This window comes from Hyperolius riggenbachi, chromosome 2, assembly GCF_040937935.1.
Source record: "Hyperolius riggenbachi isolate aHypRig1 chromosome 2, aHypRig1.pri, whole genome shotgun sequence".
Lineage (NCBI taxonomy): Eukaryota > Metazoa > Chordata > Amphibia > Anura > Hyperoliidae > Hyperolius > Hyperolius riggenbachi.
The window spans coordinates 316,979,356-317,005,703 of NC_090647.1; the positions used below are offsets into that span (position 1 = coordinate 316,979,356).

Consider the following 26,348-nt stretch of genomic DNA (forward strand, 5'->3'; position numbering starts at 1 on the left):
ATAAAATGTAAAAAATGCACTACAAATAATTTTTTACTTATTTTGCTATCACTTACAGTAAGCATTAAAGAGCTGAAAGATGTAACAGTTTTTTTTTGCGTAGTCTAGTTGGATTCTTAGGTTTTTCTTAGTTTCTCACAAAAGTCCTTCCTAGAACGGATCTATACAAAGATATCCGCTAGCCTACTTACTTGTTTTCATATTTTTTATGGCAGTTTGACTGAGCAACTGCTGGTTGAAAAGTGCATTTGTAAATAAGGAAGATACTAAGAATCCCACATGCGAAGGACTAGTCCAAAATCAAATTCACTGCCTATTGTATGTGACTGTGACATAGGAAAAAAAAAGTAATTTATAGTGCGTTTTACTGTGAAAGAAATTGAGATTTTTTTTGTATGCGTGTTACATTTTTCGTGATAGTGGTCCTTTAAGTAGGCTTCAAGCTTACAAAGAGTTTTTCATAAAACACTATTTATTAATGTTGATTATATAAGAGCTTATTATAAGTAGCTAAACCACTTTCCCTCACTCCAGCAAAGTCCATTGTATCATTTTGTGGGAAAACCGGTTCCTTGTTCTTGAATTTCAGTAAGCTGTGTGCAGTGCCAGGGGAAAAACTTCTCTGGGACGTAGCAAGACAAAGTGTTCTGAACAGGTACTATAATATATATATATATATAAGATAAACAACAAATTGACATGGTTTATTACCATAATTAAAAGACAACTAACATTTTGTCAGAAAATGGATATGACATATTTTGTCAATACAAATGTATAAAGTGCTGTTTAAAATTACCTTTACTTTTCAGTCTGCAGCCAGCTAGGATTTTTCAGACATGAGTCAGAATATGCTTCCTTGTAACCAAGACAACAGCATGCTACCTAATGATCAGCACACCCTAACTTTGCATGATGTCATTCAGTCTGAGTTGTTCAGCAGTTGACACACCCAGTTCACCAGTTTCATTCAGGTACTGAATTACCTAACCTGCCTCACACAGCAGTTGTGTCATGTCTGTCTCCAAAACAGACACAGCTTGGAGAGTGTTAATATGTTTGATGAAACGGAAATTTCAAATCTAATTCTAAATAAAGCTCTTTTATACTTAAAGCAAAAACATTTTTTTTGATTTTTTTCTCTCAGTTACCCCCAAAAAAAAATGAACACATAAAGCAATTAATCTATATAGGTCACATACTTTCCTTATGCTATTAATAATGTCAGGAATCTTTTTATTATCCAGGATGAAAAAATGCTCCACTCCCTTTGAAACCTCAATATCTGGAGCAGGCTTAAAAGCCCATGCAGACACTCCAAATTAAACTGATAATAGTATTGGGTAACAGCTTAAAGAGGAACCGCACGCACGCACGCACGCACGCACGCACGTACGCACACACACACACACACACACACCAATTTCAAATGAATGGAACTGTATATTAGCATGTAACCCAAATCCCAGTGATGTTTAGCCTAGGCTATTTAATCATGCAACCTTCAGCCCAAGAGCACATTGGCAGGCCAGCTGTTATTTCTGCTCTCTTCAGAACACGCTTAATAGTTTAATAGGGATGGTGTATATCTCAAGATACCACAACAATATTTTGCAGTTTGAAAAATAGTTTACATCTTTATTTGCACACAAAAAAAGTACCAAAATGTTTTCCTTTTAAAATGCATTAAAGTTATCAAAATCTGTAAATTTTCATGAAAATCACAGATATGATGTAATATATTAATCACATCTTCTTGAGGCCAACACAATGGGCTTGGAGTGGAAAGCAAAAACATTTCTAGGCAACTACACTAGTTTGTTTTGGGCATATGCCCTTCATCAGGCTTTAGTGTTAAAAAATGTTATTCTAAAACAAGAAAAAAACAACATAACCAAGAGTTGAAATAAAATATTGGGATCATGTAAAATGACCATGCCCCAAAGCAGTAAGGAGAGTGAACCGAAAAGTGTGATGAAAAAAGCCGGTGGATCTCATACTGGAGTTCCAGCAATCGTCTGGACTCTCTTGCAACACCGGTATAGAAATACAAGTGCAAGATGTAGAGAAGACACAAAAAACGTATAAAGAGAGTGTGGTCACTAGAGGTTAAACACATAGAACCTCCACCCTCAGGAAATAGAGGAAAAAATACATACAGCGTGAAGAAAAAAGCATGCAAAAATATGCAGTGAGTCAAAAGGTGCACACAATAGGAGGAACAAAGGGAAGGCGGTAGACACATATCAATACAAACCTCCTCAATCCAAACCAAAACTTAGAAATCAAGTTCAGTTTGTAAACAAATACATCTAATGGAGAATCTAAGCCAACCAAATGCAATGCAGCGATGTATTGAGAAAAAGATGTAAATAAAAAGCTAGACAATTCTAATACTAAAATCAGCAAAGCATAGTAGTAAATCATCTTAATAAGCATAATAGTTAAGGGAAAAAGGGTCAACACTCCTAATCAAATTGGCAACACCAAGACATTGCAACATATTGTTAGAACAAAACACAGAGCCCATAGCTACTGAGTGCAATAGGTTATGAAGGAACAACAGAACAGCTAAATGCAATAATTCAATAATGCAATAAGTCACAGGGGGCAGAAGATAAGTCATCATAGCTACCATAGATGACAGTATGGCTAAAGCTCCTCTGTACTGGTTGTTGGGACTTACAATCCTCGTTTTTTACTCAAAAAAACAAAACAGTGTATTAGGTTTTAATATGAATCTTGCCTTTCATTTTTTTAGAATTCTTTATGCATATTTCAGCTTAATGAAGGGCATATAATAGCCCAAAACTAATGTGTCGTTGCCTGAACTAATTGCTTACCACGTCTAGCCGGATCGTGGTCTCATGATAGTCCTCCTTTGTTGCTCATGGAGATTGTTTTCATGGATCGAAAAGATTTTAATGGATTTTTGAATTTTTCCATTTGTGTCAATAAAGTTGTATCAAGTTTTTGTACTGCAAGACTGTGCCAAAGTTCTTCTTTGATTAGTCCTTTCCATAAGAAAACGAACATTGAACTGAGGTGTGGTGGATCACCTGTTAAAGGACTCTGTTTAGCCCTTCCTTTTTGAAAGGGGCATTCCCGATAAAATACTAACTAGCTAAAGCTCACAAGCATGCACATAGAAACACTGAGATTAGAAGGCTTTGTGACAACATAGCCTAGGCTAAACATTACTAAGGGATGGGGTTACATTGCAATATACAGCCAAATTAAGATATACCCCTTGTTTCCCCAAAAATAAGACCTACCCCGAAAATAAGTCCTAGCATAATTTTTTTAGGATGCCAAAAATATGAGCACTACCCCAAAAATAAGCCCTAGTTACAGTTCATAGAAGTCAATGAAAATCGATGTGTCCAGGCATAATAAGCCCTAATGAATATTTTGGAGCAAAAATGAATATAAGAATCAGTCTTATTTTCTGGGAAAGATGGTAGGATGCTGAAACCAGGATAAATAATGTAAAATTGGGAAACCAGAATAATTTAATACATTCTTCTATAATGTCAAGAGAGGAAGATCCAAATGTTCAAGTCTCCTAAAGGCCTAACCGATGCAAGACCGAGTTAGCCAAACCCACAGGAACATATGCCAGAAGAGAGTCTGCAAGGCTCAGTTGCGTACTAAAACTTTATTTCTTCAAACGGACACAGGATTAATGGTTTCTGTGTATGTCTTTACTAGCCTGTTACCGGTTTTAGTTCTATTCTGAGCCTTACAGACCTTTTCCTTGCATATTCTTCTCTATGTCGTTGTGGTGCCTCTTTTGGTCACATATCTAAAAATGCCTTATAATAGCTTATTAATCATTGCTCAAACCTAACATTTTTATTTAACAGGAAATTAGATGTCCATAGTTAAAAATCCTCTATTGAAAATGTGTACACGGAATAGGTTTTATGCTTTGTAGGTTGGACTGCCGCTCAGGCTGTAAAAAGGCATGCACAGACTAAAGCTCTTGGAGAAGATTGCTGCCTATGGTAAAGGCAATGTGTGGTACAGGAAGTGGCCAGAGTCTGGGCTCCTGACCAGATTATGTACTTGACACCAGCTCATAATGGAACTTATTCACAGATTAAAAACAAGTTTTGCAACCCAGTGCAATTCAGGAAACTTTTAATTACATCAGAATAAAACCCATACTTTCCAATAAATACCCATAATTTCTAATGCATGGCAAGATGGAAGGATGCGCCCCAACTGTGATACAATATGTAGTTAGTGGAGGTAAGTAATAGGAACAGTCTTAACTCGTGATAAGAGTAAGACGACGCGTTTCATGGGACCTGCCCGCTTCCTCAGGTCAATATGAGACAGTGTCTGAGCTATCATACATACATAGCTCAGACACTGACTTATATTGACCTGAGGAAGTGGGCAAGTCTCATGAAATGCATTGCTTTTTTTATTGGTGTCTTAAACTTTTATCACAGGGTAAGACTGTTGCTATTACTAAAAGTGGATCCGAGATGAACTTTTACTCATTGCATAATTGTGTTCCTTTCCTATTGTTTATAGGGCATTACTCAAGCCAAATACTTTTTCGTTTTTGTTTCAATACTCTAATTCCCTATAAACTAAACAAGCCATGCCCACAGGTTTTCAGAGAGCCAAGGCACTTTCAGACAGTAGCAAGGGCTCATGGGAGCTCAGTCTGGGCAGGAGGAGGGGGATGTATTAATAGCCAGAGATTTCAGAGGCAGAGGTGAGGAGGGGATTAGGTTTTTTTGTTTCTCAAGATGCAGATAAGCCTGCCTCTGTGTAACGTTTACAAACATGGCTGCTGTCATTGTATCACAGGAAGAAATAATTATATTCTATTAAAGCTGTTTTCAGCTAGATTTGCTGTGTAAACTATCTAAATTTTAGATAAGATATATAGACAAGTTACTTGTTATAGTTAGTTTTTCATCTCGGATCCACTTTGACTACACTCACTACATATTGTATCACAATTGAGGTGCCTCCTCCCATCCTGCATTGTCTCCTCCCCTGCCCCAGGGGTTACCTCTGTGACTACATTCAGTGGTCCTTTGTTTTTTCTAAAGCATGACCCACGTTATCTCAACCGAGTCATCATAACTAGAGATGTGGTGAACGGTTCCCGCACCGTTCGCCGGCGAACATCTCCAAATCCCTGGGGCTCTTACTACTTCCGGGTCGCACTGACCCAGAGTAGTACGCCTGCGCTGCCCGGCGGAGCGCGTTCTAGATCGCGCTCCTGTTGCCGGGCACTTTCTGCGCGTGTGCATGACGTCATGAACGACATCACGCTCATGCGCAGAGAGTGCCCGGCAACAGGAGCGTGATCTAGGACGCGCTCCGCTGGGCAGCGCAGGCGTACTACTCCGGGTCAGTGCGACCCGGAAGTAGTAAGAGCTCCAGAGATGTTCGCCGGGCGAACAGTTCGCCACATCTCTAATCATAACCAAGCGCAGACAGTCCTTCTCCACATGGCCAAAATTCTGGTTGCCTATAGCAACCCATGTTTGTGAGTAGTTCTGTATTTATATTTCCCAGAAATACTACACTATTGGTGCTCTTTTTGTCTTTTTGTTTTACCAATATCTGAATTTCCAAATCTGAAATTCATCTATCGGACCTCCCACAATATTTTTCAAGGTGCAACGGTTACCAGAGTCTTGGTATTTGTCCAACACAGCACTATAATATTTACTCTCTTATTCATTCTTACCAGAACATCTATTGTCCATATGTTAAAAAAGGCACATGCAGACGTGTGTTCATTTATTTTATTACTGAATCGGGCAGAAAAATTACAATCACTTTTAAATTCCTAAGCATCTTTTCCAAAAAGGAGAGGACCAGCCCTTCTAGATTCCAAGGAGCATAGTATAAAACAAACAAACATAACTTTAAATTATATTAAAAGATTTTTTTTCATTCCCTGCAAAAATATAAAGTCATCTGCAGTTCCTGCTTTTCATAGTAAAGTTAAGTGCAAGAAGAAAACAACAACAAAAAAAAGTTTTGAAACACTTTTTGCAGCTCCATAAAATGCGTGTCCTCAACTACCAATCACCATGTAATTTGTATGGGTTACCTTTAAAGTGCAGTAACATCATTGCCTCCTATGTGATAACATCACACCAAGTCAGCCTTTGATCTGCAAGGTATACCTATGACTACTTGTACATAGAAATCATTATGATACAATTCTTAATTTCAAAATGAATCATAGGCCTTTGATTTTTTTCAGAAAGAAAAACCTTCCACCCACTGTATTGAATTCTTTCACTGTTCTGAGAAGGTTTACAAGAATAGCTGGCACTCTTGTGTATCAGCACTAAGCTTTCAGAAAAAATTAACTCATGCCTACCACACCAAGGTGGCAAACTCTCTCTGGAAACAGTCAATCCTTTGATAACCTTCTATGTGCTATTTGCTGATTCACCTGCCTCTGCCGTATTCAGTATTCTGTGTCAGAACTTGGATTATAGAAGACTTTTCTGTAATACTAAGTTCTGACGTGACAGAAGGCTAGAGGGATGTAATAAATAAATAAAATCCGGGTCTTATACAGGCCATATGCAGTGCAAATAAAGACTATACGTTCTCCGAGAGGTGTGCCCATCAGCAAGTTATTTTGCTGACTTGCTGCTTGCCGACAAAGTCCAAAATGAAGTCCATTTCATTGTGTCCAAGATAGAGCTCTGGCAGCTCTTCAATTCTGTCCAAACCCAGTTCTAGCACTAAAGATGTTAATGTCTCTTCATCGATAAGGTCAGCATCTGTCACATTTAAGGTAGGCATGTACTGGTGGTGACTGGGAGCCATCCTGTAGGTAAGCTGACCCTGTACAAGTTCAGGATTCCCCATATTTGGATGTCCTTGGTACTGATTGTTGAGCTTCTGAAGGTGCATAGTGGCCATTAGTTGCTGCGTTCCCATGTAGGGCTGACCTTGCCCAGGATACATTGTGGGGGCCGACATGTGCTGGTGCATATTCACTCTTGTCCTCATGCTTCCATCAGGGTGGGTACCTCCGTATTGCATCATTGGGGCTGCAAGCATGTTTCGAACAGGATGAGATGGAGCCTGGGCCTGCATACTGTTTATGTTCATTCTATAGCTGGGGTGCCCATTGTAGTTAGTAGGCATCATCATTGGGTCGGCCATCCCTAGAACAATAAGACAAAGAAATAATAAAGCAGTGTTCAGCTTTCAACGACTTTATTTTTGAAAGAAAAGCCTAACATAACTGTTCTTTTTTTTTATAATGAATCAGCAGAAAAAAAAATAATTACTGTTCAGCATTACAATATCAGTGTTCCTTGCTGCAAATCTGCACAACTCTGCTGATTAATGATAAGGCAGTCTAAAACAGGAATGCAGAATACAGCTTCGTAATGCATCGTCATTTCTATACGATTGAAGTTAATCTTTTTAAGGTTAATATGTACAATATGCAATTATGGAGGGCGCATGCGCGGCGCTTCCGGAATGGCCGCTTGATCCAGGAGCTCCAGCCCGCCTTACTGTCCGCTAAGCCGCACCAAGCTTCCCAAAGCCTCCCAAGCGCGGCACCTACCGGAACTGAAAGCGGAGACTCTCCTGCAGCAGATGCCCCCGAAACCGCATCCTAAAACAGCGGCACAGAAGGGCACGATGGATCGGTTTGTCCGCCCCCCAGGTAACCAAGATGGCGCCGATCAGGCAGAGCACGCTGATCCTCCGGGCAAACAGGCCCAGGCAAACTCTGACACAGCCCCAGTCACAAACGCAGCTCTAGAAGCTGCACTGGACAGACATTATCAAACTCTGCATGACTCTTTACAGCAGCTCGTGCTCTCAGCAGTGAAAGAGCTAAAGGCTGACATTACAGGTCTGGGGAACAGAGTTAACACACTGGAGGATAAATATGAGGCTATGGCGCAGATTAAGCAGATCTTGAAGAAGAGCAACAGCTCTCCCAATCTGACTGTAAATCCTTACGCACTGCTCACGAGGACCTGGAAAATAGGGAGAGGAGACAAAACCTCAGAATAAAGGGGATCTCTAAATCGGTGACCCCGGACCAAATTAAAGCCCATCTGACTGACTTTTTCAAAACGATCGCTCCAGACATACTAAGCGAACTATGGCGAATGGACAGGGCTCATAGATCTCTAAGTGACAAACAAGCTGCCTCCAGGGGGCCAAAGGACATTATCATCAGACTGCACTACTACGAAGCTAAAGAAGCCATCTTAGGAGCACTACGCAAAACACCCTCAATCTCTTATAAAGGAGACGACATACAAGTCTTCAACGATCCTTCGCTTATAACGCTGGCTAAACGTAGGGCCCTTAAACCCATCACGCAGCTTCTAAGGGACTCTAACATCCCCTACAAATGGGGCTTCCCTTCCGTCTTATTGTCACAAGAAATGGAATGACTTTCTCACTTACAGATCCAGATGATGCCCCTCTCTTTCTCAAACAGATGGGTCTAAGACCCCCACCACCAAATTCCTCCCAACATCTCCGCTCTCCTTTGGCGCTGTCCCCTCCTAGGAAGGTGCGCCACATTTCAGAGTGGACCAAGGCCCCAATCCGCAGCCTCACTTATAACCAGGACTCGGAATCCATGGAAGCTCTCCCAAGCTAATCTTCTGAAGTTATCCTTCTTCTGGTGTTTAACCAGGACACAAAGTGTGTCCATATTCTACAATTTATGGCACAGAATTCTTAGCCCCACGAGAATATTCATTTAACTAGTAGTTTGCCTGAGGGGTACACTCATTGATGTGTCAATTGTTTATTACTATATCTGTAATATTTCTACTATATCCGGCTTTTAGCTGCTTTACGTAATACAGGCTATGGGATCCTGGACAGTGGTCCTGGTGCTCCAGCATCCGCCCTCAGAGGTTTACACCCGGGCCTACCTGCCTCCTCCGAGTCCCAGGTACCCCCGGGGTTTCCTCATCCAGACAACCACTTTGGGTTGTCCATATCTGCGGCCACAGGTTGCGCAGTGGCTATCTATGGTTTTGGATGGTAATGTTTATGTTTTTGTTAACCATTTTCTTCCCTTTTAGGTTTCATGGTTTTTTCCCCTTTGAGTCACGGTGTTCAGCTTTAGTTTTATCAAATCCCAGTCCCTATATGTTGGACAATGGTTAAGCTTATCACTTTAAATACTAAGGGTCTCAACTCCCCCCAAAAAAGGTTCTCCCTGTTAAGAGATCTTAAAAGATTGGATGTCGACATTGCCATGCTACAGGAGACCCACTTCCGCTCGTCTGATACAATCAGATTAGGAGACAAATTATACTCAGAGATTTATCTAGCCTCAAGCACTACCAAACGAGCGGGAGTGGCTATCCTGTGCAAAAAAAAAACCTTCCCTTACAGGTAACAAAGACAATATGTGACCCTAAAGGCCATTATATCATTTTAAGGGGATCTCTGGCGGGAAAACCCATCACCTTGGCAAATGTCTATACACCCAATACGCAACAGGTCTCTTTCTTATCTTCCTTCCTCATTAAGTTACATAAGGCACTAACTGGCACCCTCCTTATAGGAGGTGACTTTAACCTAGCCTTCTCCTCTACTATGGACAGAAGTGTTTCCCACAGAGCTACCATAAACCCCACGCATGACCGTAATTCTCGTAACTTCAGGGCGTTAATGAGAAAACATTGATTAATAGATCTCTGGAGGGTTTGTAATCCCACACAAAAAGAATATACTTTTTTCTCCCCACCACACGCATCGCACTCACGTCTAGACTACTTCTTCTCAAACTCTAATCTACTTCCCTCTCTCCTACAATCAGAGATCATACCAACGGCCTGGTCTGACCATCAGAGTGTCACCCTGAACTTAGATTGGATGCATACACCTCATAAGCCCATGAACTGGAGACTAAATGAAACTCTGTTAAAAGATAAAAATCTACTACCTGAGATTACTGAGGAATTGCGGTCATTCTTGCTACAGAATAAGAACTCGGTCTCATCATATGGTATCCTATGGGAAGCGCACAAAGCTTTTATAAGGGGACATTTCATAGCTGAGAGTTCTAGGCGTAAAAAGTCCTCATCCCAATTGCTACTATCCCTCCAATCAGCTCTATCCCAAGCTCAATCAAAATACAAAACTAATCCCACGCAAGACCATTTCCAAACTATGCAACAGATTAAACAAGACATACGCTCTCTACAGACCACTCATCTTGAGAAAAGCCTTAGATGGACCAGGCAGCTTTTCTTTGAAAGGGGCAATAAACCCCATACCATCTTAGCTCGGAAACTGAACCCTAAAAGCTCGCAACAAATAATATATTCAATGAAAGATATAGATGGTACCACGCACTATGATCCCCAAAAAATTTCCCAAATCTTTTCCACTTACTATGAGCAATTATACAACCTCCCTGACCAGTCCAAAAACCCTACATATTTAAATAAAGTGGACACCTTCCTCTCATCCCTTAACCTACCGAAACTCACAGAAATTCACCGCACATCACTTAATTCTCCTATTACCATTACGAACTTGCAGAAGTTCTCAAACAACTACCATCCTCTAAATCCCCCGGACCAGATGGACTCCCATACTCTTATTATAAAACATTTAAAGACATCCTGCTACCCCATCTCTGCACCTTAGCTAATAAAATCATGCAAGGGGAGTCTCCCCCCTCTTCCATGCTAAACTCCCTTTTAACAGTAATCCCTAAAGAGGGTAAAGATCCCCAACTCCCCCAAAGTTACAGACCCATATCCCTCTTAAATTCAGACCTTAAAATCATCACAAAAACCCTATCTAATCGCTTAAACCCCATCTTGCCACAATTAATCGATAATGATCAGGTGGGGTTTATCTTAGGGAGACAGGCTGGTGACAACACCAGGAGAGCAATTGATCTCATTTCCATTATGAATGGAAGTCGGAAGCCTTCTCTGCTCCTCAGTTTGGACGCAGAGAAGGCCTTCGATAGACTATCCTGGCCATTCTTATTCCATGTTCTTAAACACCAAGGCTTCGAAGGCCCATTCATCACAATGCTGCGATTCTTATACTCCTCCCCCTCCTCAACAGTAAAGTTACCTTCTAATTCCCCTCAATCATTCAAAATACAAAATGGTACTAGGCAAGGGTGCCCTCTATCCCCCCTTTTATTTGCCATTAGCATAGAACCCCTAGCATCAGCCATAAGGCTTAATCCTGACATTAAAGGAATACCCCAAGGAAAATCCGAATACAAAATATCGCTTTTTGCGGATGACATATTACTATCCATCATGAATCCCTTGATCTCACTTCCCGCCCTTCACAATACAATAAACGAGTACGAACTCCTCTCTGGTTTTAAACTTAATAAGGATAAAACTGAAGCCCTCCCAATAAATTTCCCTCCCCATCTATTAGAATCATTAAAGCTAGCTTTTCCCTACAGATGGAAGTCCCAAACCTTAAAATACCTAGGAATTAACCTCACCCCATCTTACTCCACAATTTATAAACATAATTTCCCATCACTCATCCAGAAAATTCTTCAAGACCTCCACAAATGGACCGCATATAAAATATCTTGGATTGGAAGAATATACTCATTGAAAATGAATATACTACCCCGCTTACTCTATCTTTTCGAAACCCTCCCAGTTCAAGTCCCCTCATATCAGCTGTCTAGGTTACAGTCTGAATTTTCAAAATTTGTCTGGAACCACAAAAAAACCAGAGTATCAAAAACTGTCCTCATCTCTCTGAGAGAACAAGGAGGCCTGGGACTCCCAAATTTAAAAGCTTATTATCAGGCTTCTCACCTCAGACAGCTGACAGAGTGGTCCTCCTTTAGGGTTTTTTCTAAATGGGGTCTAATTGAAGCCACTAGCGTCCTCCCATTATCACTGGCCTCATTTATATGGTCAGATACCCCCCCTAAAATACCTCAAGCCAACCTCCTCCCTACTATCTCATTCACTATTCATATATGGAGATCGGTTATGTCCTTAGCCAACCTGAGATCTTTGCCCTCCCCACTGTTCCCTATATTGGGTAACCCTTCCTTTCCCCCGGGACTCTCAAAACCCTTTATGTCTAGATGGTTTAACCATGGATATTTCAACTTGAATAATTGGACTGACTTTGCTAGCGGGAAATTAATCTCTAGGTCTAAGATAGGAGACAAAATCCTCTTTACCCCTCAAATTAGTATGGAACTTAATCAAATAATGCACTTTCTTCAACAATATATAAAAAAAGCCCCTTCACTCTCCTCCTCTACACCTTTTGAAAGAATATGCCTTCATGCAGGACACCAGAGAGGTCTTATCTCTCAGATATATGTCCTCCTCCAGACTAAATCTGGAAAACTCTCTCCCTCACACTCATACATGGATAAATGGGAAAAGGCTCTCTCTTTAAATATCGGCTTGGAGGACTGGACTGATATATGGGAGAATGCTCGCCATACTTCCATGTGCACCCAAATAAAAGAAAACATTTACAAGATCTTATTTCACTGGTACCTAACCCCAGAAGTACTATCTCGAATATACCCCAATACTCCGGATAGCTGCTGGAGGGGATGTGGTTATAAAGGTTCATTAGAACATATTCTATGGTCCTGCCCCTTGATAACACCTCTATGGAAAGAAGTACAGAATCTGATTATTCAAGTCACAAGGGTCTCAGTTCCTTTGGACCCACTGCTTATGCTTCTAGGTAAACCTATACCGAAAGTACCCAAAACCACTATGCGTTTAATCTCTCATATTCTAAACGCTACCAGGCTCTCGATTACATCTGCATGGAAAAAGATAGCCCCACCCACCACCCCTGAAATTAAAATTAAAATAAACTGGACCAAATCCATGGAACAACTAACTGCCTCCTTAAGGGACACGGAAACTAATTTTCATAGGATATGGGATCCCTGGGTGCATTTCTCCCCTGACAATTTACCCCCCTGATTCACGAACCTCATCTAACAAAAAAGTACAATCAATGGAACGGGACCTACTTAAACCCTCAATGAGGTATAATGGTCTTAATTGCCTCCTGTTCTTTGTAAGAAATAAATGAATGCTTGAGACCCTTTCACACCTTCTGCTCACTAACTAACATAAATAGAAGCAAACTAACTGACCACTGTGACTCATCACCGATCTCCCCTCGTTAGGAACATTTGGTTTCTATTTTCTATACTCCTTTCTCACTGTTATACTCACCTGGGTTAACCCAGACACAGCGTACGATTAGAACATTAATTTCCTCCTCTTTCGAATGACTCACCCGAAGCTCTCTCTCCACTCCAACAGTCTGAAGAAGCTGGCTACAAACTGTTTAGACTATATATTTACTCCTAGGGGTGGCCCTCATTTGGCCACTAAGTTGGACTCCTAAAAGTTATTTCCAACACTTGATTATGTTAAAATGGAGGAAAAACAAACCAAACAAAATGGAAATGCATATATCTGTATATCTGTTTATTTGCTCACTTTTATATTGCCATGTAACTCCTATGTTGAACGATGCAATAAAAAACAGTGTTACAAAAACAATATGCAATTATGGAATAGCATGAATAGGGCTACAAAAGACTGGCCCTGGTTACCTGTGTGGCAAGCCAAGCAATTGCTCCCAAACAAATTACTCAAGCCATAAATCGCTTGTGGTATTTTTATAGTGTTGTCTCTGTTCCCTCTCAAACTGTCAAATAAATCATCAAATTCTCAGCAACATTGTTGTAGGTCTGATTAGAAAAGCAGCTTAGGTAGCATTACAAATATCTGAAGCTGTCAACTTTATAAGTATGGAACTGATGTGGAGTAGAGGGACTTGGAGAACTCTCCACACAACATGAGATGTGTATGGTGCCAGCAGGGGGCATGCACGCATTTCTACAGTAGTGTATGAAGGCACAAGCCTTTCAGGGGACCTGTAAAGGAGATTTTACACAGACATCTGGCAACTTGGTATGTAGGGTACCCATACACATGTGAATTCCCTCCCCCCAGTGGGGCAAAATGATCGATCCATCAAAATGAAACGGATCCTCCCACATCCAGCAGGAAGTTAATCAAACTGCATTGATCAGTGCAACTCAGAAAAGGCTTAAGACTAAATAGGGCCCTAGGCAGGATAGCAGTTTTTGCCCACCTCTGAAGATAAGGCGTTTCTTTTTTTATAATAATATTTGGTGGGGCTAGCATCCACCAGGCCCCTAGACTCTCTCCTTGCCCTAGGCAACTGCCTATTTTAGCCTTGTGGATGATCCAGCTCTGGTGCAACAACTGTGGGCCATTGATCTACCGCCGCTTTCACAAACTCCAACCCCCAGGCTCCCCCCCCCCCCCCGGCTCCGCCTGAATTTTCAGTCCTGTCCGATAAATACTTCTAATTAACTTTAGGCCAAAAATGTAGAATTTGAATGAGTCAGACATGTTGGTGCAATGGATTCCTGGCAAATTTGATTTGAGTAATCAAGCCTGCAGTAATTTAAACGGGAAAAGCAATGTGCGTATGCCCTGAAATTAGTAATGCAAATGTACACTGTTTTATTGGTCAGAGCATTATTGTAATCACATTTAAGAAAATACTGTATATACTCGCATATAAGCCGACCCGGGTATAAGCCAAGGTACCCACATTTCCCTCAGAAACCAGGAAAAAGTGATTGAACCACGTATAAGCCCCCTCCCCAGTATAGCCTTCTCCCCAGTAGCCATATTTGCCCCCAGTACAAGTCAGCACCCCTCCCCATAGCCAGATGTGCGCCAAGGATGATACAGCTGTGTCTCAAGAAGCCACTAGATGGCGTCATAGATATGAGACACAGCGATTGCCACACAGGAAGAATCCCCGATCATTGCACCGCTGACACGTTGCTTGCACGCTCCGATCCACAAGCCAGGGAACACAAGTAGTCTTGAGCAGCACACTCTGCACACCATGTTGCAGGGGATTGGGGGCCACAGACACAGCAGGGAGCTAGCTGGCAAGAGCAGGATCACTAGTGCAAGATCCTTACACTCCTCTGCCAGTGACAAAACCTGCTCCACAATCTGTTCTGCTCCACTGACTCGCATATAAGCCGTGGGGGTAACTTTTCAGTACATATCTTATGCTGAAAAATTAGGCTAATACGCAAGTATATAAGGTAGTTGATATACCAACACTTTAAGGTCTATACAAGACATTGTTAACAGATTAGACATTAGACTTACTATAATCATCAAATTAACATCTAGTAAAACTTGAGGCCACTTTGAGCACTGTCCAATCATTTAGTCAGCCATTTATAAGGAAAGGCTGTTCTTTGGAAGACTGAGGGAGCTGGAGGAGGGAAGGGGATCTAGGAGTGGTCTACGAGTATGGCTGCATTTAAACAACTTTACTACATACAACTCTGGATTGCTGTAGCGATCGGTGTCAACACACAGAGAGAATCTGATTATTGGTGATCTGCAGTATCACCAAGAATACAGATATATACCTGATTATTGATGATCTGCAGAATCACCAATAATACAAGTATGACTAACCTCTGGACACCTAAAACAGTGATAACAATAATGACAATGTTAAAACACAAGATCGTGGAAATGTCCACCACACAGCGATTCCTCAGAGGTGTGGTTACCACTGAATGGGAACCCCGTATGTGAGATCCTCTAAAAGGCGGGAAGAGGAGTCTCAGCCTCTAGCAGTAACAATCTGCTAGGGCAAGCGTCTCAAAGAGGCAAGCCTCAGAGATAGTCCACCAGTGGGAGACGTTCCACTGGAGCGAGAAAGGTCAGACAAGCAGAGGTTCGGCAACAGAGAGGCGGCAGCAGTACAGGAACGGAAGGCTGATTCAGAGTCGGTAAACAGGCAGGGTCGGCAACTTTGAATCAGGTAGGCAGAGGTACAAGATCGATAAGAGAAGAGAGTAGTCAGGGATAGCCAGAGTCAAGACACAGGTAAATATACAATACAATCCTAAACTGAGGTGTGACGTCCTTGGTATCAACACCTAGGAACTGAGCTAAGGTCTGAGCGTTTACACCTAAGTATTCACGACAGCAGACGAGGAGCAACTGACACATAGCTCCTTATATGCTGGGAGCGCTTCTGCAGCGCCACCCAGCCGCCCAGCCAATCCGAGAGCTAGCTGGAGTCAGCTGACTCCCCGTCTAGCTGCATAAAGGTCCTGCCGCCGGGCACGCGCACGCGTAATGCGTGCCCTATGTGCGGCTGAAGGACCTGTGTGGGACAGTGAGGCGGGGACTGCCGCCGGCTGACACGCAGAGACGGCGTCCAATGCCGCTCTCCGCCGCGGCGGTATCCCCGCCGGCTGTTACACTTGCCATTTGTGTTTCAGGCTCTGTTCCCACTTGTTGCTGGACTACATGCAGCCAGCGGGAGAGGACAATGTAGTGTAGATGTGTTACCCCCCATAGGCTAACCTATTTTTCCCATAGGGAAAGCATTAGACTGCCCAGGATTATTGCAGACTTCACAGAAGTTCTCCTATTTATAAAATAAATTCGAGCCGTTCACTGTCCGTTCAGCGATAAGCAAAGAACGGACAAATAATTTTGTTCTTCTCTCTAGTGGGAACACAGCCTTAGAGGGTCCCCTGTGTGCATGAGATGACAGATTCTTTGCAACACATTAACAGATGCCTGGGACTAACAGGATGAGGGGCAATGGGCAACACCACGCTGTAATTGCAGTAATGCTGCATTTTGTGTGGAAAGGCATGCATTTTAATGGTACTGTTAGTGGGTGAAAACACAAACACCAGCACATGGCACACAAAAATGCACACCAATGCACAGAGGAAAATGCATACATTCATGCTAACACATATTAGGGGCTGTGGAAGAGCCCAATGGATGTAATGCACAAGTTGTCATGGGTTTTTTTGTTTATTTTTTTCTGAGTAATATGGTAAGTGAAATTCACATGGGCTGAATTGAAACTTCACAGAAGACTAATCAGATTTGGAATGCTAAATGATTGACAACTCACAGCTTGAGTCAATTATTAACTTCCAAAACTGTGCAACTCTCTGGCCCAGCCCAGGTGAATTCCGCTTCCTATTGGGCTACAAATTCCCCTAATGACCATATTCATGCTCAGGTCTAGTACACACTTTGCTGCATGTATGCTGCTTGTACGTCAGCCTGATCCCCTGGTAGTTAACATATTTCTAGGGTCATTCACTCTTGCTTATAACCCTTGCACAATTAGCCATAACTAACTGCACTTCATGAGGTAAACTCCTCTGTCTGTACATTGCTGCTGGTGATGCTCACATTGAAAGCAGATAAATTATCAGTGCTGAACCACACAAAACATGTGGAGCACCATTATTATCAGTGCTGACAGGACAAAGTTTAGCAAATGATGACCTCATAGAATATTTTAAGGAGTATAAGTAGAAGAGAAGGACACCCAGCCCCTATATACAGTAGGAATATATGCAAACAGCACAAAACAGAAACTGTATCGGTGCAATAGCTTTATCTATATCTGCTCAATAGCTGCCATCTTATGTAGCCCAGCCTTATCCCACTCAGTCAGTCTCTTCACTGGCTGCCAGTTACACAAAGAATACAATTCAAAATCTTAACAGTCACCTACAAAGCACTCTACAACCTAGCCCCTCCTTATCTAAATAAACGTATTTCCAGATAACATCCTATGCGCAATCTACGCTCTACTAACAATATTCTCCTGTCTTCATTACTGGTCCTCTTCTTACTCCTGCCTACAAGACTTCAACCAATCCTCGCCCCTCCTCTGAAACTGCCTCCCACAAAACATCCACCACTCATCCACACTACCCCCTTTTTGGCAAGCATACTCTCTTTCTTAGGACACCCTGGCAATTGACTACCTACCATTCTACCATCTCATACACAGCTTACCCTCACCTATTGTACTATCCCTTAATCCTGTAGACTGTAGGGCCAATAGGCCAGGGCTCTCTTCCCCTTTTGTCTCACAATACTGTGTAAAGTGCATGCATATCTTCCCCCAGTATGTAATAATCTGCAAAACAGAAATTTACCTTCATACCACCTGCACCATTACTAAATATGCAAAATCATCCCTTTGTTGTCCCCGAAATCTAAACACACCTCCAGATCCGCTGGAATGAAATGATGTGTTAGTTTGTTAATTGTACAGAGCCGTAATAATCCAACATGCATACAGACTGTTTCGGATTGGTTGATCCTCATCAGTGCATGGCATAGATTAATGTGGCTCTATGGGGTAGAACTTGAAACACCCAGAGATACAGACTGTGGGGGCACAGCAGAGCGCAGAAGGGGCCTGTGGGGGCACTGTATAGCAACAGAGGCTGGGCATAATATGCAGACCCAGCCTCTGTGTGCTAATAGGATTCTTAGAACCCACCTCGGGTTCTCTTTAAGCAAAGCGGTCCAACATTGGGCCAGTCCTGAGAAAAAAAAAAAGTGGCCATTATATGCCAAGTCTCATAGATCTGTTGAAATAATCCAAGCCAACATTCTGCACAATATTTACATGAAGATATACCAAAGATAGAGCATCAGAGCTGTTATTCAGCAGCACAGATGTATGGAGGACAAAGCAAATACCGTATTTTTCGGACTATAAGACGCTCCTGACCATAAGACACACCTAGGTTTAGAGTACAAAACCAGGGAAAAAATATAAACTAAACCTGGTGCATCCATGATAAAGGTGCATCTTGTGAATTATGCCCTCTTTGTACCTCAAGCCCCTTGTACCTCTTGTGTCTACCTATGTCCTTCTCTGTCCCCCTTGTGTCTACCTCTGTCCTCCTTTATGCCCCCCTTGTGTCCTCCTCTATGCCCCTTTGTGTCCCCGTGTGTCCTTTGTCACCCCATTTTCTCCTCTGCATGGGGAGTCTCTGACATTGCGGCAGATTAGAGGCTTGTATTGGCAGGCATTCACAAGTCAGGAACTCCCTGCATTTGAACTATAAGACACAGTGACTTTATTCCCCCACTTTTGGGGGAGAAAAAGTGAGTCTTATAGTCCAAAAAATACAATTCAGTGCTGGATATGGCTGAGAGTCCTGCAAACCACTAATTTCAATGATGCATTACATTGATTATTGCCTGATCTATCTTAGTACTGCGATTATATCACAAAAGTTTATGGTGTCTGTAGCATGGATTTAAGTACCAGAATGTATAGAGAGTATATTGCAGCTTTTTTGTTTGGGGGCTATGTGCTAATCACAGGGGGGGAGGGGGGTTATGAGGGGGAGAGAGCCTTGACACACTACAATACATTAAGGAGCTCCAGTACAGGAAGTATGGATACTCAGTTCTAGAAGATCAAACAACATATACATGTAAAAAAAATTCATAAACGGACAGGCAGTATGCTATATCCACCAATATTCTGTGCTATACAAGTTTTACAAAAACTGACCACAGCGGCAGTTTTGTAAGCACATCCACAGACTACATCTGTTAGCATGCATTTCTGCGTGCCCGAGATACTACTGGGAACTACAGCAGCCCTTAGGTAAGTAAGGGCTGCTCATTCTGCACGGCAGCTTGTGCAGTGGGAATGCACCCTAAAGGGCTCGTTTCCACCAGGTGAGAATCAGAGATGCTTCTAAATTTGCGTGTGGGGAAAAAAATTGCATTTTTTTGCAACACGCATGTGAATCCCACCCCCTAGCCATGCATGGCATGGTTAGAGGCATTTGAATGTGCACCCACACCACTCCAAATGACGGCATTTGTCATGGAGAAGGATGTTGGCGAAAGTGGAAACCCATCCTTAGGCTGCTTTCACAATGCCTCCATTGGGTCGCAAAGGACAATATAATCGCATTGCAAGATGATGCAATTGTAATGGTGCATTCACAGCTACACATTAGTGGTGTAATGTTCCAGATTCTGTCAGAAAAACATGCAGCAAGGTTGTGCATTAGTAGATGATGCATGCACTAACGGTTGCAGTATAAAGCATATATAATAAATGGTATGCGTCAAATCGCGCGTGGTATGCACATGTGCAATGCGTTCTTCCCACATCATTGAGATCCTGGTTTTCAGCATGTGCAACATGCAAAGTGTAAAAGTAGCCTAACATCTAATCTTCATACATGGTAAGACTGCTGAGTAACTGTGTTGGAATATTTTTACATTTATAGAAAGTAATCTCTATGTACCATAACAAAACCCTCTTATTTAGAGCAAATAAGACCCAGAAGCCAAATCCCTATAAAGCGAAGTACACTATATCTAGAGACCACACTACAATCCTGTTGACCAGATGGAGCCAGTCACCCAATCAGTTCCAATGTGGAGAAAAAGCTGTCAACGCAGTACAGCTTACGTCACAAACAATTGACTTATGTCTGGTACACACCATGCAATTTCCCATTAGACAGACTGATTTCTGATAGTTTCTGATTGCTTTTAAGATCACTTCTATAGAAAATCGATTAGAACAACAATTGGAAATCAGAATGGACCAGTCAGAAATAATAGATTTGACGTGTCTTTCTAACAGGAAATTGCATGGTGTGTACCAGGTATAAGATGAGTGTTTTCCAAACCTGTCCTCAAGCCCCACAAACAATACATGTGTAACAGGTAACCTAACATATAAACAGGCAGGGTAATTAATGTCTCCACTCTGTGGATTACCCAACTGTGTGGATTATCACAAAATAAGCACAGAATGTGGGCCTTGAGGACAACCTTGGGAAACAATAACTAGATGGACACTTAGGGCTGGAACCCACAGGAGCGCTTTTGGCAGCGTTTTGGCAGCACTGCGATACGCTAGCAGTTTGCCAAAACGCTGGGCTAATGTTAATGGATGGGGCAACTTCCACAGGAGCGTTTGCGTTTTCCAGAAACGCAAACGCAGGACCTGCAGCATTTTGGGAGCGTTAGCGCTTCAATGTAAAGTATTGAAACGCTAGCAGAAACGCTCAGCAAAACCTAAACTGAGCGGTTTTGCTAGCGTTTTGCGGTTAAGCATACTGTAACAAAATGAAAAATAATTCACAGGACCAATCAGGATAAAAACGCAAAACGCAAAACGCTAGGCACCCGCTGGGGAAAAAAATACAATGTTGCAAAACACGACCAAAAATACGCATGAATCCGCTTGCAAACCGCTCAGACAAAACGCTAGCGGTTGCGTTTTGCGTTTGCGGTTTTCAGTGGGTTCCAGGCCTGACAAACGTAAAAAGGATATAAACTAAACTGAAAAAGGAACTGCAGCAATTGCAGTGTTTAGTACTGCATGAAAAGCCTTCTTGTCTTAAATATCTGATTATTTTCTGTAGGGATTAGGTCAAGTCTATGATCTGTTGCATTGCAGAATTCTACAAATCAACTTTGTGCCCATACAATTCTATGGGCCTGTGCACATCTCAGTGTTGTACAGGATTACATTATGAATTAACTTATATGTTATAATGCATGCATTATAATGCGTGCATTATGCAAATCACATAGTGAGAATACAGACTAATAATGCCCCAAATAAGTTTCAAACAAATTAGTTGTGAAATTAATATGGCCCATAAAAAAAATGTTATTTTCACAAATATTTTGTTAGAAAAACATCATAACATTTAGTACGGTGTTTACATGGTAAATACTGAAATGGTTACTGCACTTGTTAAGATGTCAGTGTTGTAACTGGAAAGGAAATAAACTATATAGGATCAATAATAATTAATTATACATTTCCTGGCACAGTGGTTCATTGGTTTTTATCTTTCCATTGCTGACATTCAGGTGCATGTGAAGTTCCTCCCCTTTTCAGCCCATGTGACAGGATCCATGTAGTAGGGGAGGGTACAATGTAAAGAAGCCATGCCTCAGGCTGTCTGCCTAGCATGGTTGTCAGACAGGTATCTTGATTGCACAATCCTACCAAATCTGTGTAGGAGAAGGGTAAACTGAGTAAATATATTTTGAGTGGAAACTTTTGGTAGTCTCTCATATTACATTGAAGTGGCAAGATCGTACATTCAAGATTGTATCATTAGTTACACCCTCCTCCCTGCTAAGTGGACTACGCCACTACACTGGCCATGTGACTTTCACATCATTGGGGGGAGGGGGTGGGGGGAAACATAGGCTGCAATTGAGGGGGAAGCTAACATGTCCATTGAGAGGAGATGGGGACTAGTGAACTTTTGCACCAGATGCTTCTTCCCCCTAACCTAGTACTCTTTATTAATCAGAAATGCATCAGAACTTACAATCTATTATTACTAAAATACATGGTTAATATCCATTTCTATACTGGGGATCTAAAGCTCACATCCAGATCACATTTATAAAAGCATGGTTTAGGAGGTGTAAATACCCTATTATAATATATCAACTCAACGTTTTGGAAGGCCACCAGTGTTTTCATAAAAATAATTTTATAAAGTGTTGGCACTGTCCTCCTTATTCCTGTACTTCCATATGGGACATACAGATCTCAGCTAAGCAGCTTCAGCATAGGGTGTTGGGTCTCTCCTCTGCCCATCTCTGTGCACTGCATAACCTCTGTTTTATGTAAGTGTCCAGCAATCCGCTCACAGAGATATGACTTTCCCCAGAACAGAAGTAAACCAAATTCCAAACCCATAAAACATACTGGCTTCTTCAAAAGCAGTTTGCCTAGTTGCTTGGATTTTTGGTCAAGTGCATCAGACAAACCAAATATTGGCACACATCCTCAGAGATAACCTTCGTTAGTATGGGAGGATAACAAGGTCACAGGCGATCAATGTTAGGTTTTAGGCGAGAGTTAGGTCAGGTTAGGGTTAATGGATGAGGGTAAGTGAACATTTCCACATACGTTAGAAACACTGATAATTTGGTATGTTAGTATTTATTTAAAGGGTTATGGTTGAGCGAAGGCAAAAATCCAGGTTTCAACAATAGAAGTATTAGTAATGGGCTCAAGGATTGGGAAAGAAGGCTGGATGGGGGTGCAGTTAATAAAGGGTTATGGTTGATGTTGGGTATAGTATAGGGGCTGGTTAGGGCTAACCATAGCCCAAGTTGTAAGGTTAGGTTAAAGTTCTGACCAAAAAATGTCCAAAAGAACTGACTAAGTGACACCAGAGATACATGCTGCTTCTGGTGTTCCATGATCTTATGTTCCTGGCAGTCAGGGTGTATCCCAGGCTTTTAACTAGGTTATCATTTTTAACTATGACTCTCTGTCATCGTCCTATCCAGCCAACAAGGAACCTCAACAGCAAATAATAATTATGCTGTATGAACCTATTCAGAAGTATAACTCACGAGCCAAATTAGTTAGGCATCCAATGACAGCAGCATGGCAGGAATGAAGACATCTGACTGCTATAAGCCCATGTTTAATGTCCTTGCATCAGAAACACAATTGGCTTAGAAACATAATGGTAGCTACCAAGTTCCCTTTAATAAAAAATAAAATAAATAATCATATGTTTTTAATGCTAAGCAGAGAAGTATGGAACTCTAAACCAAAGCAGTAGTGGAAATAGTATGCACTCCAGTAAAGATAAGTTTTGATGTGCCCGGGATGAAGGACTATAGCCCAAAGTCCTGTAGTTCAATGTATAAAGATTGAATCCGGCACCATCTAGTACTAATGTATAAAGATTGAATCCGGCACCATCCATCTAGGTACTAGATGGTGCCGGATTCAATCTTTATACATTAAACCAAAGCAGTAGAAACAATCAGAATAAAAGCAAACTCTATTTAGTAACAGCTCTTCTTATAAACAGTATGGGGGTCACACTTGTTGAAATCATAGGCGTTCCGACACAATAAGACATTGCATACGAAGATGCAAGTAATGCTTTCCTATGGGGCTGCTGCATTTTCAGGAGCCATCTGCAATTCTGTGTAGCATTTATTTTGTTTTTTTAAAGATACAACCTGCACTACTTTTCTGAACAACATATGTGATTCCTCATCAGAAATTCACTGTATACTGTAACAAAAAAACAACCCCCTACTGCGTTCAAACGCAGACAAATGCAGTTTGGAAAAACGCTTGCAAGGAATCGTCTATGTTTCTAGCAGAAACAAGTGTGATCCCTCCCTATAGGATGTATGGAAACGATTGCAAGGGTAGTGTTTAGATTTTCTTTACTATGGGGATTTTCTCTCACAGCCCAAAATCATACTGATCAGATATCGCTGGCCTCAGATTGAAGTTACCATCAATGATACAATCTTGATTGTACAACCTCACCAAATCAATGTAACCGAAGGGAAAAACTGAGTGAATATACTTTAGGTAGTTTCTCACATTAAACAGAAGTGGCAAGACTGTATCATTAAAGGGGGTACAGGACATTATAAGCACCACTGGGGGCAAACACAAACCGGCTTAACATGTCAATCCTACATACAACATATGAAATATGCAAATGCTACTGCCAAAGCAAAATAAAGCAAGTTTAAAGAAAAACAAACAGCAGATACTACTTCCTGTGTGAGTTGCACATATGACTGCTGGCTTTAGCTGAGAATAATGGCATTAGCTCAGAATATGGCAATGTCATCTGGCTGTGAAGGAGTTAAGGATATACTGGTTACACGTATTCTGCTGTGACACCAGCTTTTGCCCTACATAATAAAGGGATTTGCGGTTCAGGGTTAAACAAAGCTGCACTGCCACAGCGTATTGCTGAGACATGAACAAACAGCAGACTGCAGGAGATCCCTATCACACAGAGCAATAACAGCCCTGACTTTGTAATAAACAGCATTGTTATCATGTATATTCCTGTAGCCACAATGGGCTGTGCAGATCCGCAGGCAGCTGGGTTGTGTGCTCTTTCACACGCTGCTGAGCTGCTAGGCTGTCACATGGGATTTCAATGAAAACAAAAGATGTTAAACAAACGCTTAACCCTTACGGAGATCTCCACCATTCCTGATGAAAAGAATGATCATTCATCATGTACCCATCCTGATCAGCACAGCCCATCCCGACTCAACCTTGCGTTTTTTATGCTTATGTTTTATTATCATTACTATTCTTGTTACAAATATAATGCACCTTCTGCAGATCTAACATTTCTAAGAAATACAAAATGAATACATATAAATAATCTAGACAACGATACCTACCAGCAACCACTGGCCCAGATAATGTCTATCTCCTGTCTCTGTGCTGGCAGGGCGTACAGGAAAACAGCAATCCACAATGCCAAGCGACCAGCCCGACTCCTGCCACACTCACTGACTACTGCTGAATAACATAACATTCTATAGAAAGAGAATGCAGGGAGGTGGTGGCTGTGCTGGCCGGCCCCGAGCTGTCTATTGGTTGGCACAAAGGATGTTCCCACCCATGTGTTTTTAGACGTGATTATCTAGGGTTACACATCATGAAGTAATATAGCAGAGTTTAAATAATGCACTTTAAGAACTATAACAACACATGAGGGAGTTTATTTAGACAATAGCTACTGAGCAATGAAGCAATGAAAATATTTATAAAGTTTAAAAAATGAGGCAGAGATCACTGGGGCAGTAGTTTGCAGGAAAAAAACATGAGCCAGTACTAGAAATAATAATAATTAAATGCTAATAATTGCTGTTGTTATCATTATTATTATGTTTTTATAAAGTGCTGACATCTTCCACAGGGCTTCGCAGCCTGGGTACATAGTGATGTTACTAACTGACCCTCAGAGAAACTCTGAGGGCTAGTTCACTCTGTTCAGTTGTGTTGCAAAATATTTCTGCATGAAAACTCACTGCCCATACAGTTCTATGGGCCTGTTCACAGAACTGCATTGTAAACGATCCCATTATTCTAACTTGCTGCATGCAGGCTTTGTATTAAAGTCTATGTCCAGTCCCCATTGCAATTTACACTCATTTGAACGTGTGTTATGCAACTGACCACTGTGAATCCAGCCTCAATAATATCCACCATAGTTACAGTCTAATGTCCTCTTCACATGCAGCTTTGGAGGAAAACCAATTAACGTGCTTGTATGTTTTTGGTATAAGGGAGGAAACTGGAATGCATGGAGAAAACTCACAGAAACATGGGGCGAATCTAAACACCCAATGCAGGTGATGTTTGGTCCATAATGGCACTATTAGGGCTCATTTCCACACAGTGCCGTCATGTGTCTTATGAGATGCAATGCCACTACAACTGTGCTGCAAGAAGCATCCGAATCCCTCTAGCCATGCATGATGAAAGGAATTCGGATGTGTGATGCAAATTAAATGCAGCAAGCTGTCCAATTTTACATTAAAGGCAACAGCCTTAACCAGCATGCTATCCAGCTGACCCCTTATGAAGGAACGTATCAATGAATCACATGAGATTTAACCAGCAGAAATCTGATTGAC

The 26,348-nt window shown here is 41.6% G+C and overlaps 1 protein-coding gene across 1 annotated transcript; it reads right to left on the reverse strand.

Moving 5' to 3' along the window:
• Window positions 1–5,766: 5,766 nt before the first annotated feature.
• Window positions 5,767–25,240, reverse strand: LOC137544392 (cbp/p300-interacting transactivator 3-like). Its single transcript, XM_068265459.1, has 2 exons — window positions 25,107–25,240; window positions 5,767–7,169 (listed from the first exon to the last, which is right to left on the reverse strand). The coding sequence occupies exon 2, from the start codon at window positions 7,165–7,167 to the stop codon at window positions 6,622–6,624; it is 546 nt and encodes a 181-aa protein (XP_068121560.1). The 5' UTR covers window positions 7,168–7,169; window positions 25,107–25,240; the 3' UTR covers window positions 5,767–6,621.
• Between the last annotated feature and the right edge of the window lie 1,108 nt (window positions 25,241–26,348).